Source organism: Danaus plexippus, chromosome 4 (assembly GCF_018135715.1).
Source record: "Danaus plexippus chromosome 4, MEX_DaPlex, whole genome shotgun sequence".
Taxonomy (NCBI): Eukaryota; Metazoa; Arthropoda; class Insecta; order Lepidoptera; family Nymphalidae; genus Danaus; species Danaus plexippus.
The window spans coordinates 2,686,355-2,701,162 of NC_083538.1; the positions used below are offsets into that span (position 1 = coordinate 2,686,355).

The following is a 14,808-nucleotide window of genomic DNA, read 5'->3' on the forward strand; positions in this document are numbered from 1 at the left end:
TTAGCCTAAAATATACTAAAAAGTTTTATAGTAGTTTTAACAATATTCCCTTGAGATTGACCATGTTATTAATTAGATTGAATGTTGCCAGTCCACTTAGACGCTAGAGGTACTAGCTAATGGAAACTCTAAATAACCCTGTGATGGTCATAAAGGACGCAAAATGTAGGTTCCAAAGACTTTTCGTTTCAAGAGTTTGTTCATCCAGATAAAGTCACCTTTGTGAAATTGTTGAATTATTGCTATATCCTTCTTAGACCTTTCTATATTTATATAAGGCAGACCGTAGGCTTTTTGCCACTATGGTGATGGTGGTATATAACTTAAATTGTCAAAATTTTCTAATATTTTTAACGCAACAAAGCAAATAAAGATTGAACTAAATGATCTCTTGTGTAATATAAAAATATAGGTTTTCGCTATTTTTGACACGTGGAGAGCAAAGATGCTCTATAGGCTAAAAGACTTATTAAGCGAGTGTATCCATTTTCACCGCAGTATAAACATTAATTTTAAACAACAACTATACCTCATTTTCTTGTTATTTCTATATGGGAAATCGCAATTTGAATGATAGTTTTAGACATTACTTTAATAGTATGTACGTGACTGCAGACCATTGTTCTGAAGACGAGCGAATCACAAAATTGCTTAAGAGAACCACAGTGGTTCTCATTTTATGAATATTATACATTTTTGTTATCTCTGATGTCCTGTGAAATGTAAGACGAGACATATTTTTGAGTCTCAATTGAAATAATATTCAGTTTCTCTACATCTAGGCCTGGGTCTTATCTTTTGAATGCAAAGAAATTTCCCTTGAGATATTGTCTAGACGTATAGTACATATGGTATAATTGTATAAGTAAATAAGTCATCTTAAAAATAACTGTCACAACATTTCTCCTTACCTATATAACGGGAGTATTTATAATATCTTAGGATCCGATATTCCACTTAACTCAATCTGCACGTTTCATATGACGTTCTCTGTAAATTATTTTTTAGAGTCATCTAGCAAGTTGTATTTATTGATCACATTGTTTTTTATACGACAAAGCATTAAACATTTTCAGCGACAATTTTTTTGCCAACAATTCCACCCACCAATAATATATAAAAACAAATTGTTGTTTGTCATAACAAAAATTTTAAAGCATTTTTCCTTCCCAACTATAGTATGTGTCAAATTTACAAACCAGTCCTAAAACAAAATGAGTAAAAATTTATTTTACTATTTTAAGTAATAGAAGAACCGGAGTACAATATTGTGTTATTACTAATCTCGAGTCAATTTTGTGACACGAATAAAAGTAATGTATCGAATTCTAATAAGAACTACTTAATGATTTTTACGACTATATCAAAATAATGATTACTTAGATTTTTTCAGTCAGTCAAAAGTCAGCTCAACTTGTTTATCTCTTCCTCCTTGTTTTGAAGCATTCTTTTTTCATGTAATTACGCCTAATACCAGCGGATCACCAGACGCCCAGCAGGCCTCAATTTTACGTTATAGATCTTCCTCGTATCCGAACGAAGCGATATGCTTGCAAAAATAATAAAGAACAAATAAATTAAATAACCTTTTTCGAACCATTTGAATATTCAAGATATTTTTTATGCTGGTAAAATAAAAATTCCATCTTAAAACCACTTTTACTACAATAATATTTCTGAACGAAGCGACGGGAAATTAAAAGTAGCTTAAAATTTTACATATTATTTGCAAATTTAATAAAATGTCGAATCGTCGGCGAATTCTTTTATTTAGTAGTTCACTGAAATAAAATATGATCATTAAATTAAGCTGTCTGATATTAAATAAAACACTGTACAACTCTGACTTTTAAATTAAACGTTCTGTACAAAAAAAAAAGATTAACTGTTGGCCGTTTTCCTTGTCATTTTAATTATAATACATTTATTAAAATATGAAATAAATAATTATTAAACTGTATATACTTCTGATATAAATATTAACTGTGTTTGTGATAACTTTTGCTTTCCTTTTGAACTAATTTAATGATTGAAATTAACAGAGCGCCAAATAATTACAATGTTATAGATCGCTTATTTATTTTACTTTATAATAATAATATCTTTTACATTAAGCTATCAAATACAATAAATATAAACAATGAAACTGTTAACAAACAAGATAAGAAACTTAGTACATCATTTTTAATTTCCTTTCTTATAACCCTCAAATGGAAACCATTAGATCAATTAATTAAAACCTTTATCACTTAAAAATATATTGATGTCTAAATTTTTCGCGTTTACACATTTAAATTAAACCAAGTTTTTAGGATCCTACGCATTTTCTATTATTTATCTACATATGTACGTGATCGCGACGTTTCCGTGCCTTCACTGAATTCCGCATACCATTACGGTTCGTCTGCTCGTGATCACTGTTGCTGTAAAAAACATTTAGATATAAAATAATAAAAATCGCACAGTATCCGAAAAGTCTGATTTCATTTAAATGACATTTTAATTGTCTGTTCGTTTCTTTTTAATTCGATAACGGTTACTGTTAAATAAATTCCTATCATATGACGATGTTAATTTTACCCCAAGTTATTGTAATAAGTAAGAAAAAAACAACACTGAGTTTAATGTGAGTCACTGATATAAAACATTATTAAATTCTTTACACGTCACCCCTGTTCCAACGGGAATTAACCCTCCACCTTCCATACTTTTAACTTCCAATTTTCCATGAAAATGTATAATATATATACGTTAAAATATATTAATATAAAAAAATATAATAGTAGATCCATTTATTACGTCCAATTGCAAAAAAATAATGAAGGTTAAATTTAAACGAATTGTATTAAACTTAATTGTGTCTTTTTCTTAATTTAATCTTCCCTAATTGAATTCTCTTAAATTTTTATTAGAGTTAAAAAATACAAAGATTCTTTCCCTTTAAAACAAAAAATAAAATCATATCAACTTATAAATGAAAATATGAAAATGTAAACGAGAATTGATAGCATACAAAATATTCTTATAAATTAAATTGTATATATATATAAATTACCGTTTAATTCCTAACAAAGAAAATGCCTCCCCTTCAACAAGTATTATAATAATATAATTATCAATAGTTGTATATTAAATTTTAATTTCCTCTGCACGCAAACACGACAATTATGACACGGAGCAAATTCGCTAACAGTGCGCATGCGTACGCGTCGAGCGATTTAAATATAGCACTCCGCAAGTATCCCTGTCCTATTTTATTTCCGATACAACAAACGCCACATATTAACCTTAAAATTTCTCAATAGATCATGAAAGTTATTTGAATTTAATTAACATAAGTTTATTGTGGTAAAGTGCAATGAGACAGAAAATTGTATTCCAGTGAATTACTTGCAACAATACCCTAGCAAAATGTGCAGTGCTTTGTTAATTTTGATGTTATGGGGACAAGGTAAAATATTTATGTTAATATTCTGTTCTGAGAATTAAATTACTGAGAAGTTTATCTTAACTTTATGATGAAAGCTTACCGAGAACAATTAATTATCTATATTTATCCTCCTACAGATATAATAAGTTTAAATTATTTACTGATATTTTATATACAAATGTGTCAGTGAGAAATAACTGTTTCATTCAATCTTCATATTAGTATTATAATAAATAAATATAAATGAATATTTATAAGATTTTACAAAAACTTAGGCTGTTGTATCAACTTTTAATTCTTAACATATTTTCGCATACTGTGACACTCTATGTAGTATAAACACAATTGTTTATCGTTAAGATATATGTTCCACGCTATATTTTAATGATGTCAATTATCAAGATAACTGCATAATTTCCTATATATTAGAAGCTTTAAAATTTATACAATCACGTAATCAATTTTCTTTAAACATATATTTCGTACTCGCGTTTCAAGCAAAGAAAAAAATTATAGAGCTTTATATATGTAGGGAGTATATTAATAGACTCATATATTATACACGTTAAGAAGTACAGAGAGAGAAATATCAAAGTTATATCAATCAATTTTTTTTCAAGTTTTATAGAGTAATCACAATCATATTATTATATAAATTACCATACAACAAGAATTTTAAACCTCTTCATTAATTTCGAGATATTTGTATGAGTCCTGAATTATTATTGATAAGGAAAATTCTAAACAGACTTTATGATCTCCTGCAGCGGTAACCATAAACAATAATTTAAAACTTATGTGGATATCCTCTGTTATTCGTTGAAAACAACTCGGCTGACTTTTCAACTTTAAATATCTTGCAGTCTTCTCACGTTTTATTGGCAGTAAAAAGCTGCGTACTGAGGAAAAATATGAATGAAAACTGGAACAATTCAAAACAAAACTCCAACGGTTCGGTCAGGACTATAAACAACTATAAAACCAAACATTTTCCCTTAAAGCGTATAATGCTAAAGCCTTTTAGTTGCCTTTTCCACGATTCCTTCTTGTGATACTATCAAGCGGAATAACGTTTTAAATATAAATTCTAACTTCTAATAACTATTCCTACAGCGAATAATACCGACCGAGGTTACTTTGTAATTTCTTTCAGTCAAAGGGTTGGAAAATAACAAAACAGTTTTCATACCTCCAGAACCATAATGTAATAATTTTCATTTTTAATATTATTCTGTTGTGAATGTTAAAGGTCTTATTTTGTAATACAGCGTGCTCTACAATCATTATACCTATAGGACCAAAATTCTAAAGGTCAAACAGCAATCTTTATTTTGTTTTAAAAAACTACGTAATATAGGGAATTCTTAAATAAATGATTATAAATGGTTTCAATAGGAAATATCAAAAGATTTCAACAAGAAGATTAACTAGTTTTTAATATATATTTTTTACTTTAAACAGTGGCTTAACTATTTTGGCTAAAATTCTTAGTTAGTGCAGATTAAAAAGTACAAAAAAAAAAACTTAAAAAAATAATTCCTGTTTTTACTACTTTCCACTAAACTTTTAATATTAATAAAAACCTATAGCAAAATAATTATCATCCACGAAGTAAGTGTAAAGATTTATTATTAAAAGGCTGTATTAACTTTGCCCGTAAAATAATTAATTTAATTTTAAGCATTTTTTAATATCTGATTAACCTTATTGTATTGAGCTACAGAAGAAAGTATAGTGCTATATTTCAGTGTTATTTGAGACACCGTATGCCATTTCAGACACAGTTTAGACTACTTACTTATTTCTTTTGATTTGTTTGAAAAGGCGAAGCCATAATCACATTAATGAAATCCAGAAAGGAGTTCAGAACCTTCCCCGCCTCTAAACTCTTCGATTATTTGCCTGTGACGATCATTGACATTATAAATCTCAAGCAAATAGACAAATAAGTCTGGAAGACTTTACTCAACAATAAAATCTTTAAATGGTTTGATCTATTTCGATTGCTTAGCCTTGTATAGAAGATGTTCCAATGATAACCTTCTCATAGTGATATCCAATGATAACCTTCTCATAGTTAAACAATAACTAGGGATAATAATTATAATTAAAAATCACCGTTTCAATAAAATTTATATCACAAAAACTAAGAACTTCTTATTTTTCAGCACTCGTTATAACGTAATGGTATCTAGGATTTACATATTGGAAAATGTAACAATGTTTTTATGATGTATCTACGCGATTCTATTATTATAGGTATTCTTACATTTTTCCCGACGTTTCTTTACCTTTGCAGCAACCATAATCACGAGCAGACGACATGAAACTATCTGATAAGACAAAAATAGGAAAAATGTAGAAATAAAATAATAAAATTGCTTAAGTGTATCCGAAACACATAGTTTAATTTTTAATAAGCATTATAACCTAGAAACGTTTCTACATGCTATAAAGACATATATTAATAATGTACACTCTTTCAGCTTTACAATTGATTTAGATCAAACAAACATAGTAATGCCAATATTTTGCAATAAAAAGTAGCATTTTGCTACAGCAAGAAATAAATTAATCTTTTAAGCTATAAAAAAACTACCAACTTCATCCAAGTTACTGACTGAAAATAATCGAAAAAAAATATTTCTAACATATCTCAAAACAACCTCAAGTTAAAGCCTTGCAAATATTTAAGATCATATCAGAAAATCAGCATCAAAAATAAACTCACCGTAATTTTAATTTCAACTGGAAGTCATCTGTTTTTTGAATAGACATTATTTTTTCAGCGTTTGTTGAAAGCATACGGATATTAGAGCTGCGAGTACCCGGTCATGCGGCAGAGGGTGGACAGGCGTTACTCGGCTGCCAATACGATTTAGAGGGCGATGATCTATACACTGTCAAATGGTATAAAGATGGCCGCGAGTTCTACCGCTTTATACCATCAAATTCCGAACCATCCATCTATTTCTCCATGCCAGGAGTGTTCGTTGACGTAAGTTGTAAACTTTCTTTGAAAATTATTGGTTACTTTCTTATTTGATTTTGATCGGAACTTACATTAACAAAAAGCTTACATCGTGATAATGAAAAGTGATGTTTTTCTATAATCATTAAATAAGTTGCGTTAATGTGCGTAGATATATGATTGTATACTGGTAACACTCGTATGCAAGTGATACGTATGCAACTTGGTGTACGCATACTGTTAATAAATATAAGTAAGAATATTTTTTTTTTCATAATATCTAATGTTTTAGTAGGATACACAGACATTTAGACTTATTTTAAAATATAAGATACTATTGATTTGTCTTGAGTATATCTTATATATTATTACTAAAAAGTTTTTACTTTAAATATTTATTACCTAGCAACATAAAATTAAAACAAAGCTGCTTAACTATTTAAAGTTGAAACATTTCTTCTTTGTTGAAATTGTTTTGCCGTTCGTAATAACAAAATTAGACGGTTACGAAATCACTATGGTTCATTTATACGTCGGCAAGGTTATCGTTAATCGGGTTTATATCTACTGTTTACTCATACTGTCGCCAGATGCAGGTCCGCTAAATGAGTTTAACACTCACACACACACACACACACACACACAATGACGAATTTTAAAGATATAGATTATTTCATTAAAGAATTATCAGGATACATGTATATATAACCTACTTTAAGAGTGTGCTCAAATCATATACAGCTATATCTTAGGTGACTAAAGATGCATTTCACACGCGTAAGTTGTAATATTATAATAAAATGAGGCCTACATTAATAGTATATTATAAAGATAGAATATTTTCTTCGTATTAAATATAATTTAGGAAAACTTTTAAAGAAAAAATATACCTAGTGAAGCTTCCGCTGGCTCTCTTATAATCAATATCGCTGAGACATTACTAAGACCTAACGTTATTAAACTATTAAATTATTTCTTTCTTATATTTTTGTGAAATTATTATCAATATAACAGTACTAAAAAATTCACTTTTATATTTTATAAGTGTACTAAACGATTTCATAAAGTATATAAATATATTCAAAGGTAATGAATAGATCTATAGAGCAAAATATTTCAATTCAATGCCACTTCGTTGAACCGTTTTAAATCTTTGACTTGATATTTTCCACGGCTTCACTAACATTATAATAGATATATGTTGTATCTCTATATCACTAGAGCAAAAAGTAGAAAAGTATATGATCGTTTTTTTTTTGTGACGTCATATATTTTATGCATTGTCTTTTATATAAATTCCTTTCTATTTAATTGAATATTTTACCAATATTATTTCTGAGATGAATTAATTCTGAGAAACTAAGAATATCGAAATGAAATTAACTGTATACAATTAACACAATATTTCTAACACATTACAGACAAACTAATTTAATATGTTAATATACAAAATATTTGTTTATATCCTAAAAACAAATCAAGCTATTAATATATATATATATATATACATATAACGAAAACTATACTACATAGCGGCTTCTAGAAAAAGATTGACAACAAAGAATATATAGATTGGACGTAATGTAATATTATTATTTAAAAAATTTCGAAGGAAAGAAAAAATATAGATTTTTTTCAAAAAATTCCCATATCTAGATAAGAAATGGAACTAGCAAATATTATAGTAGGCGGTTATATTTAAAACTGTGTCATTGCTACATTAGTTCTCTTTGTGTTTTTAGACTCCCAAGCCGTCTCGTGAATATGAATATTTTAAAAGTTCTAGAAGTTTAAGATAAAGTATTTATAGACTCAAAAGTATTCTTCGGACAATAAACTACTCATGATTCATAAAATTCTTTTAACTTTACGTTTTATATGACTGCACATAAGAAATTTTTAATACGTTCATTTTACCTTGTTTTTTTTATAAATTATTGTATTTTTTTTTTTAATCCAAAGGAAATTTCTAATCTTTTTGGATATTATATTAAATGAAATATCATGCTTTTTCTCTTTAATATATTTAAATGAACAAATATCATGGCAATTTTTTTACCATTTTACGAATCCTATTCAATCCGACACCCGACTGTTTATTATATTTATAGTTAAAGATGCAATGAAAAACAGTAGGTATATTTACCCGAAAACTTTTGAAATTATGTCTTCTTAAACATAAAAATCCATTCGAACCATCGCAATAGTTTTTTAAGCCAAGGCTGATAAAGGAACACGAACTCATTCGTATAATTCAATTTATAATAAATATTATAAATTTGCACAACAATATGAATAAAATTGGAAAGGCAGTAATTAATAGATAATTGACATAAATTTTCTGTAATGCTGTAGTGGTTTAACTTTACAAGTTCAGTTTGAGAGAATTTTCAAGGAAATTTATTTTATTGTAATTCGTTTGTCCTTTACGAGTCCGACAAAGTTGGTCTCAAGTTCCTTTGTTATAAACGGACGGCGATGAAGACCAGAAATTTGGTAACTATGACCTTAATCACAGCTAATAGAATTCCAAAAAGTTGTAACGTAATCATGAAATTATCATAAATTATCTTATATTTAAATAATAGTCACGTATGCGGGGTCAAAAGAAATTATAGGTATAATAAAAAATTATAATAAACAGACGTACGAGTAAATATATAATTAATATGAAGAAAAACGCGAGAGATTTTGTTTTTCATTATAAATGTTTTTTATGTTGGTTATTATGAAGTGTAAGAAAGACTTTAACCTAAATCGTTAGATTATTGTTATTGTAATTGTAAGCGACATTAATGTTTATAGTTAACCAAATCAGCAAGCACAGTTGTGGCCCTGGACCAATTGACTCAGGAATCGGCTGGCCGTTATCGCTGTGAGGTATCAGGAGAAGCCCCATATTTTGTCACGGTGTCTGAAGAAAAAGATATTATTATCCATCGTAAGTTAAAAAATAAACAAAAAATATTCATTGAAGTCACGTTCTATATATTTATTATATTCTGCTATTGATTCTACTACCTGTAGTAGAATTAAATTGTCGATTAAAATTTTATACTCATTGATCACAATTCGACCATTATTAAGGCTTTGTTTTTTATAGGTAATGAAAATTTATTTTCTTGAATTATTGCTTTGATGAGAAATTAAATCTCTATAGTATTGATCGCTTCTTCTAGTTCTCCCTAACAGTGGTCCTCGACTGTCTGAGCTGAACAATGAATACCAAGTAGGTGACAGGCTCGTTGTGAATTGTACTTCATCGAGATCGCGTCCTAGGACACAGCTAAAGTGGTTAATAAATGACGAACCGGTGAGCTTTGAATATTTGCGAGGTCCGTGGGAAAGAATCTCGAGAGAACGAGCGGACGCAAGAGAAACAACCCTTGAACTTGATTTAAAATTATCGCCGAAGCATTTTCGTAGGGAAGTGCTCACTCTCAAAGTAAGTGATCTCAAAATATCATACACATAGCATTCATACGTAACATATTTTGACATTAAATAAGTATTAAACTAATGTCGCATAAGTGAAACAAAGGCATTTTTTATTTAATTTACTTAATCCGGCGAGTGACGTTTATATTATTTGCAACCCCAATGTCAACTGACGTTAAAAACACTTGCGTCTCGACTTTTGTCGACTTAATCCCGTGACAATTGTTGTGCTTGTTTGTTTTCCTCTTTTAATTCTAAGAGAATGCTGTAATATGAATGTAATAATAGTTTGTTTATCTTGCCTAAAATATAAAAATACTTAGACTTATCCATTAAAATATATTATTATTCTGTTATAAACTCATGTTTTATGCATTGTTTGTCTTTTACTTTAAATTGAAATTTAGAATTCTACATAAATATATATTTTTTTGTATATAATTATTCTTGCTATAAATATTGTTATAAAGAAAAGCATTTTTCTATTACAGTGAGATAGTTACCAAAAAATATATACGACAAAAAAAATAAAAAAAATAAAAATGTTGTTTAAAGTGGTATCTATTGGCTGCAATACAGACGATTGAACATTAAAGCCAGGTATCAAAGGGATCAACTCTTCCTATGCGAAATTTTGTTATTGCCAATCGTATAGATCATTTTAGGGAATTAAAATTATCATATCATTTTGCCATCCTCTTCTTTTTTTAATTACTATCAGAAAAAGAAATGGCCAGTGCGTCTCTAATCGGCTGAAAATCCTAAGTAGTCTTATAAAATATGCGGCATGGTCCTAAATTTTATTTTCACCCTCCGAGATAAATTATTAGCCTTATGGCTTTCCTAGTAACACTACGAAGTCGACCAGATCTTTTAATCAGTGTGAAAGGAGTACGGGGTATACAAACATTGGACTATAAGTAAAAGTATGGAACATTTCAAAAATTGTATTTGATTCTTTACCTTATTTAACACCACACTCTATTTTAATATCAAAAAAATATTATGAAAAATATTAACGGGAAAAAAAGATCGCACAATGTACATAAATAACTTATGTGGGATTTATATCATGGCCAGCCAGGGGTTCCAGGTAAACTACGAAACTGTTTAGAAATATATTATAATAAAAATACGATTGCCCCTTAGGATAGCAACACTATCACACATCATGTGTGGTATCAAGAATCTTCTAGTTTTCACGGCCAGTTGTTCGTTCCGCTTGGTTAACAGCATCTATGGTTACATGATATTTTATCAATATTACGCTGCTGCCCCAGCTAATATTTTGTTAATTGTTAATAGTAACATTATTTATGGCCAGATTTGGTATATGTCATATAGAAAATTTCCCTATATTTTTTTTTAATACTGGTCGGGCTTTGCAGTTTAGATTAACATTAGAATTTTGGTCTTGGAAGTCACTACAGATATTCAAGTTGTAGTTTTTTTCATATAAGAAATATTGAGATTGATATTTAAAAAATATGTTAAGTATATAGACATGATAGCAAAATTGAACTTGTGATTCCAGAGATATCGAGTTCAATTCCCTTTTTATAAAATTGCTTTTTTATTAATTACGATCCGTTTTTCTATCGTAAACGAACTAGTTCCTACTTCATGTCAATGTAAATATAATTTTAGCTTTAAATTAACTTTATATTTCAGTGTCAAGCATCAATCGCGCCTCTATATCAAAACGAGGTAATACGGTATATCCGACAAATTCAGCATCCGTTTACGTTTAATTCTGAAGAAAATTTTGATAAAATTGTGGATTTTGAGGAGAACTCATATCAAAATATCATTCCTACAGCTGTGTCTCAAAACGATATTATGACAGGTATGTCAGAGAAATATTTATAATAATAAAATTGAGAAAAAAAAACATATTTTGATTATTGATACACATTTTTTACGTTTTTCAGATGGTGTTTCAATGAAAAAACCATCCATCTGGATCTTATTTCCATTGTTATGTAGATTTTTTTAATGTATTTTTTGTAATTATTATAAAGACTATATTTTTAAATTATATAAAAAGTGATACAAATATTTTTCAGTAAATATATGTATGTATATGCATTTCAATTATGCATTTAGAATATTTACTATTGATTTGTTAGATATTTTCAGTCTGCTAACTTTGACGCACTTCTTTCTATGATAGACAGTGATACTGTTTTTCATTCCCAAAACTATAGCCAATTAAATCAAAATGTGTTATTAAAAAAAATAAAATAAAAACAAAAAGAAACATATAATACATTTATTATAATTATAAAGCTACCGCGAGACTCTACGTAAGCATCTTTAAATGCAGCAGAACATCATTTCATGATTACGAATAGGAAGAGAAATGAAATATCTTTAAAAAAAAATAAAAAAGAACATTTCCATAAGCTAAAATAACATATTACTAGTTGTTTTTCAGCAAACTCAGAGCTTATATAGAGTTCGAGCCATTTGCTTTTATTTAAAAAATCCTTTGTTTTATAACACGACTCACACAGGTTTGTTTGTGAATGCTCTCCAGAAAAATAATATTATAATGATAATTCAGCAGTTTATACATTTTATTCGTATGTTTTATATGTATATATCTCTAAGAGAATTGTTTAATTTAACATTTTATTTTGAATTCTTATCTTGACATTAATGTGCATAATTGTGTAAAGCTGTCTGGAAATAAAAGGTTGAATATAACTTACAACTATAAATTCATCGCGATTTCAATTTGAATATTTACGACCTCCTCTTTAATTCTTACCGCCTCTCGATCAAGTTGTTCCTCGCGAAAAATCGCCTAATCTAGTATCAAAGAAGATGTTTTCTTCCTCTTGTTAAAGCAATACCCATCAAAAAATGCACACCGAACAAAAATTAGATATCTTCATCATGAAAATTCAGAAAATGGAGTAGATGCACTTGAAATGCTGCTCTGATAATTTTAGAACCTTAGAGCTCGGAGTTGTTTGAAGTTACATTATTTAGCCTTGGCAATGGAGGTTTTATGACAAACAACCTAACTAATACGGTGTTACTAGCCGACTGCGAGTCTTTCGAGGAAAATGATGTAGCAAAAAAATAGCCAGGTGTTCTGAAATAAAATGAAAAAAAAACATTTTCATTCACAGAATATTTTTTAGACCAAATCATAATATAACTAATAATATATATGTAGTTACACTATAATCATAACTTTAATGCTATGTAGAAGCGACAACCTCTACATTCTACTCAAATGTCTTGGACTTCCTCAATAAACTTGATAAAATTCGACTCAACCTAAGTATTGTTCCCCGGGATATTTAATATTAATTCAAAAGTAATCATAAAATATTACCAAAAATAAAACTGTTACTCGTATATAATATATCACAAAAATCTTTGTTAGACAAAAAATAATTCAAAGTTTTTCCACGACCAATATAAATATAAAACGCTAAGATCTTATTTCTTAACTTAATGGTTATTCCTCACTATACCAGTTCTGTTATTAAGCATAAACATGTTCTATATATTTTCATCATAACAAAAAAATTTATAGAAAGACTCGGAGTCGTACTTCCTATAATAAAATGTGTAATATTTGATCTTCTATATATAAATATATATATATATATATATATATATATATATATATATATATATATATATATATAGCTAATTACATTCTCACGTTTTTGTTAAAATAAAATGACAAATTTGATATATTATATTCTCAGCCTATAATATATATTAATAATCTAAAAAAAAACACCAATCATTGTTATTACATCGAGATATCATATAGTAAATTAATATATTATTCATTTTATTTCAGTTTAAATTTAAACAGACTTAACATCTATTCTCTTCGTTAATAATTAACATTGAATTGTATTCCTACAAACAGGAGACTCACTGTGGACGCTGATATTAATAATTGTAAATACCATCACTGTTCTATAATCTTTTGTAATGATTTTCATAAAAATTAATTACTATTCCAATACTGAAACATTTCACTGTTATTTACTCCTTAATAACAAAATTCAATTATAAAGTATTGTAAGTTAATTATAATTTGGGTATCGTCGAGGAAAGGATGAAAAGGCTGTGACTGAGATGTATGTTCGCCACCTACATTCATTTTCACCTTCCCATGGATGGAATGACGGTAAAGTTAAATTAAAGAAAATTGTGCCATCAAAATCAAATAATTTTGCATTTCTATAACTTGATCGATAACAAAATTTTTATTATAGTATGAAAAATAAATAAATAAAAAAATAAATTATATCTATTTTTATGTACAAAACTACCTTCAAAGTGAAGGATTATCATAAATCTGGCTTATACTACGTTAATTATTGTCACTTTTTTCTGGAGTTATGAGAAAAACTACTAACTAATTCAAATGCAGAACCATTTTGGTATTGAGTACCCTAAGTAAACTTAACTAGGTCCGTCAAATTTGAAAGACTACACATTTAAATACGAAAACAACAACCACCAAGTGAGATATCTATTAAATAAATGTTCTCAAAATAAGTTAAAATTAATTTTTCTAGGGTTTGCATAATGATATCTTAGACTTTCGCGAGTTTTATTCATTTAAATGAAACTAATATATTTCGGATATACTACGCGGATTTTATTATTTTAAAACTACATAATCCGACGTTTCGGTTACTTTTCAGCAACCGTGATCACGGGCAGACGAGATGGAGATCACGGTTGCTGAAAAGTAACCGAAACGTCGGATTATGTAGTTTTAAAATAATAAAATCCGCGTAGTATATCCGAAATATATTAGTTACAATTAAATTTCCTAGGGTTTGCCTAATATAAAAACATTGATAAAATCGATATTCACAACGCTTGTCAGCATTTCCATACATGATTCAACGAATGTTGTAAATGTTTCATTAAATTCTGATACCATTAAAATTGTTCTTACCACTGTTACATTACATTTTAA

General features: G+C 28.2%; 1 protein-coding gene and 1 long non-coding RNA gene across 2 annotated transcripts; one reads left to right on the forward strand and one right to left on the reverse strand.

Annotated features, from left to right (window-relative positions):
• Positions 1-3,240: 3,240 nt before the first annotated feature.
• On the forward strand, positions 3,241-12,135 carry LOC116768727 (uncharacterized). The gene is made up of 6 exons (XM_032659528.2): positions 3,241-3,451; positions 6,220-6,428; positions 9,207-9,342; positions 9,581-9,846; positions 11,511-11,685; positions 11,771-12,135. Exons 1-6 carry the CDS (start codon positions 3,412-3,414, stop codon positions 11,833-11,835), a joined length of 891 nt encoding a protein of 296 aa, XP_032515419.1. The 5' UTR covers positions 3,241-3,411; the 3' UTR covers positions 11,836-12,135.
• On the reverse strand, positions 12,098-12,880 carry LOC133319949 (uncharacterized). The gene is made up of 2 exons (XR_009753412.1): positions 12,613-12,880; positions 12,098-12,524 (listed from the first exon to the last, which is right to left on the reverse strand). It is a non-coding gene; the product is annotated as an uncharacterized LOC133319949 (long non-coding RNA).
• Positions 12,881-14,808: the final 1,928 nt, after the last annotated feature.

Bases quoted from the DNA above. Each gene is read 5' to 3' on its own strand.
- LOC116768727 (XM_032659528.2), top strand. From the start codon at position 3,412: ATGTGCAGTGCTTTGTTAATTTTGATGTTATGGGGACAAG. The intron at 3,452-6,219 runs GTAAAATATTTA...TTATTTTTTCAG, and splicing joins TTTGATGTTATGGGGACAAG to CGTTTGTTGAAAGCATACGG. The intron at 11,686-11,770 runs GTATGTCAGAGA...TACGTTTTTCAG, and splicing joins TCAAAACGATATTATGACAG to ATGGTGTTTCAATGAAAAAA.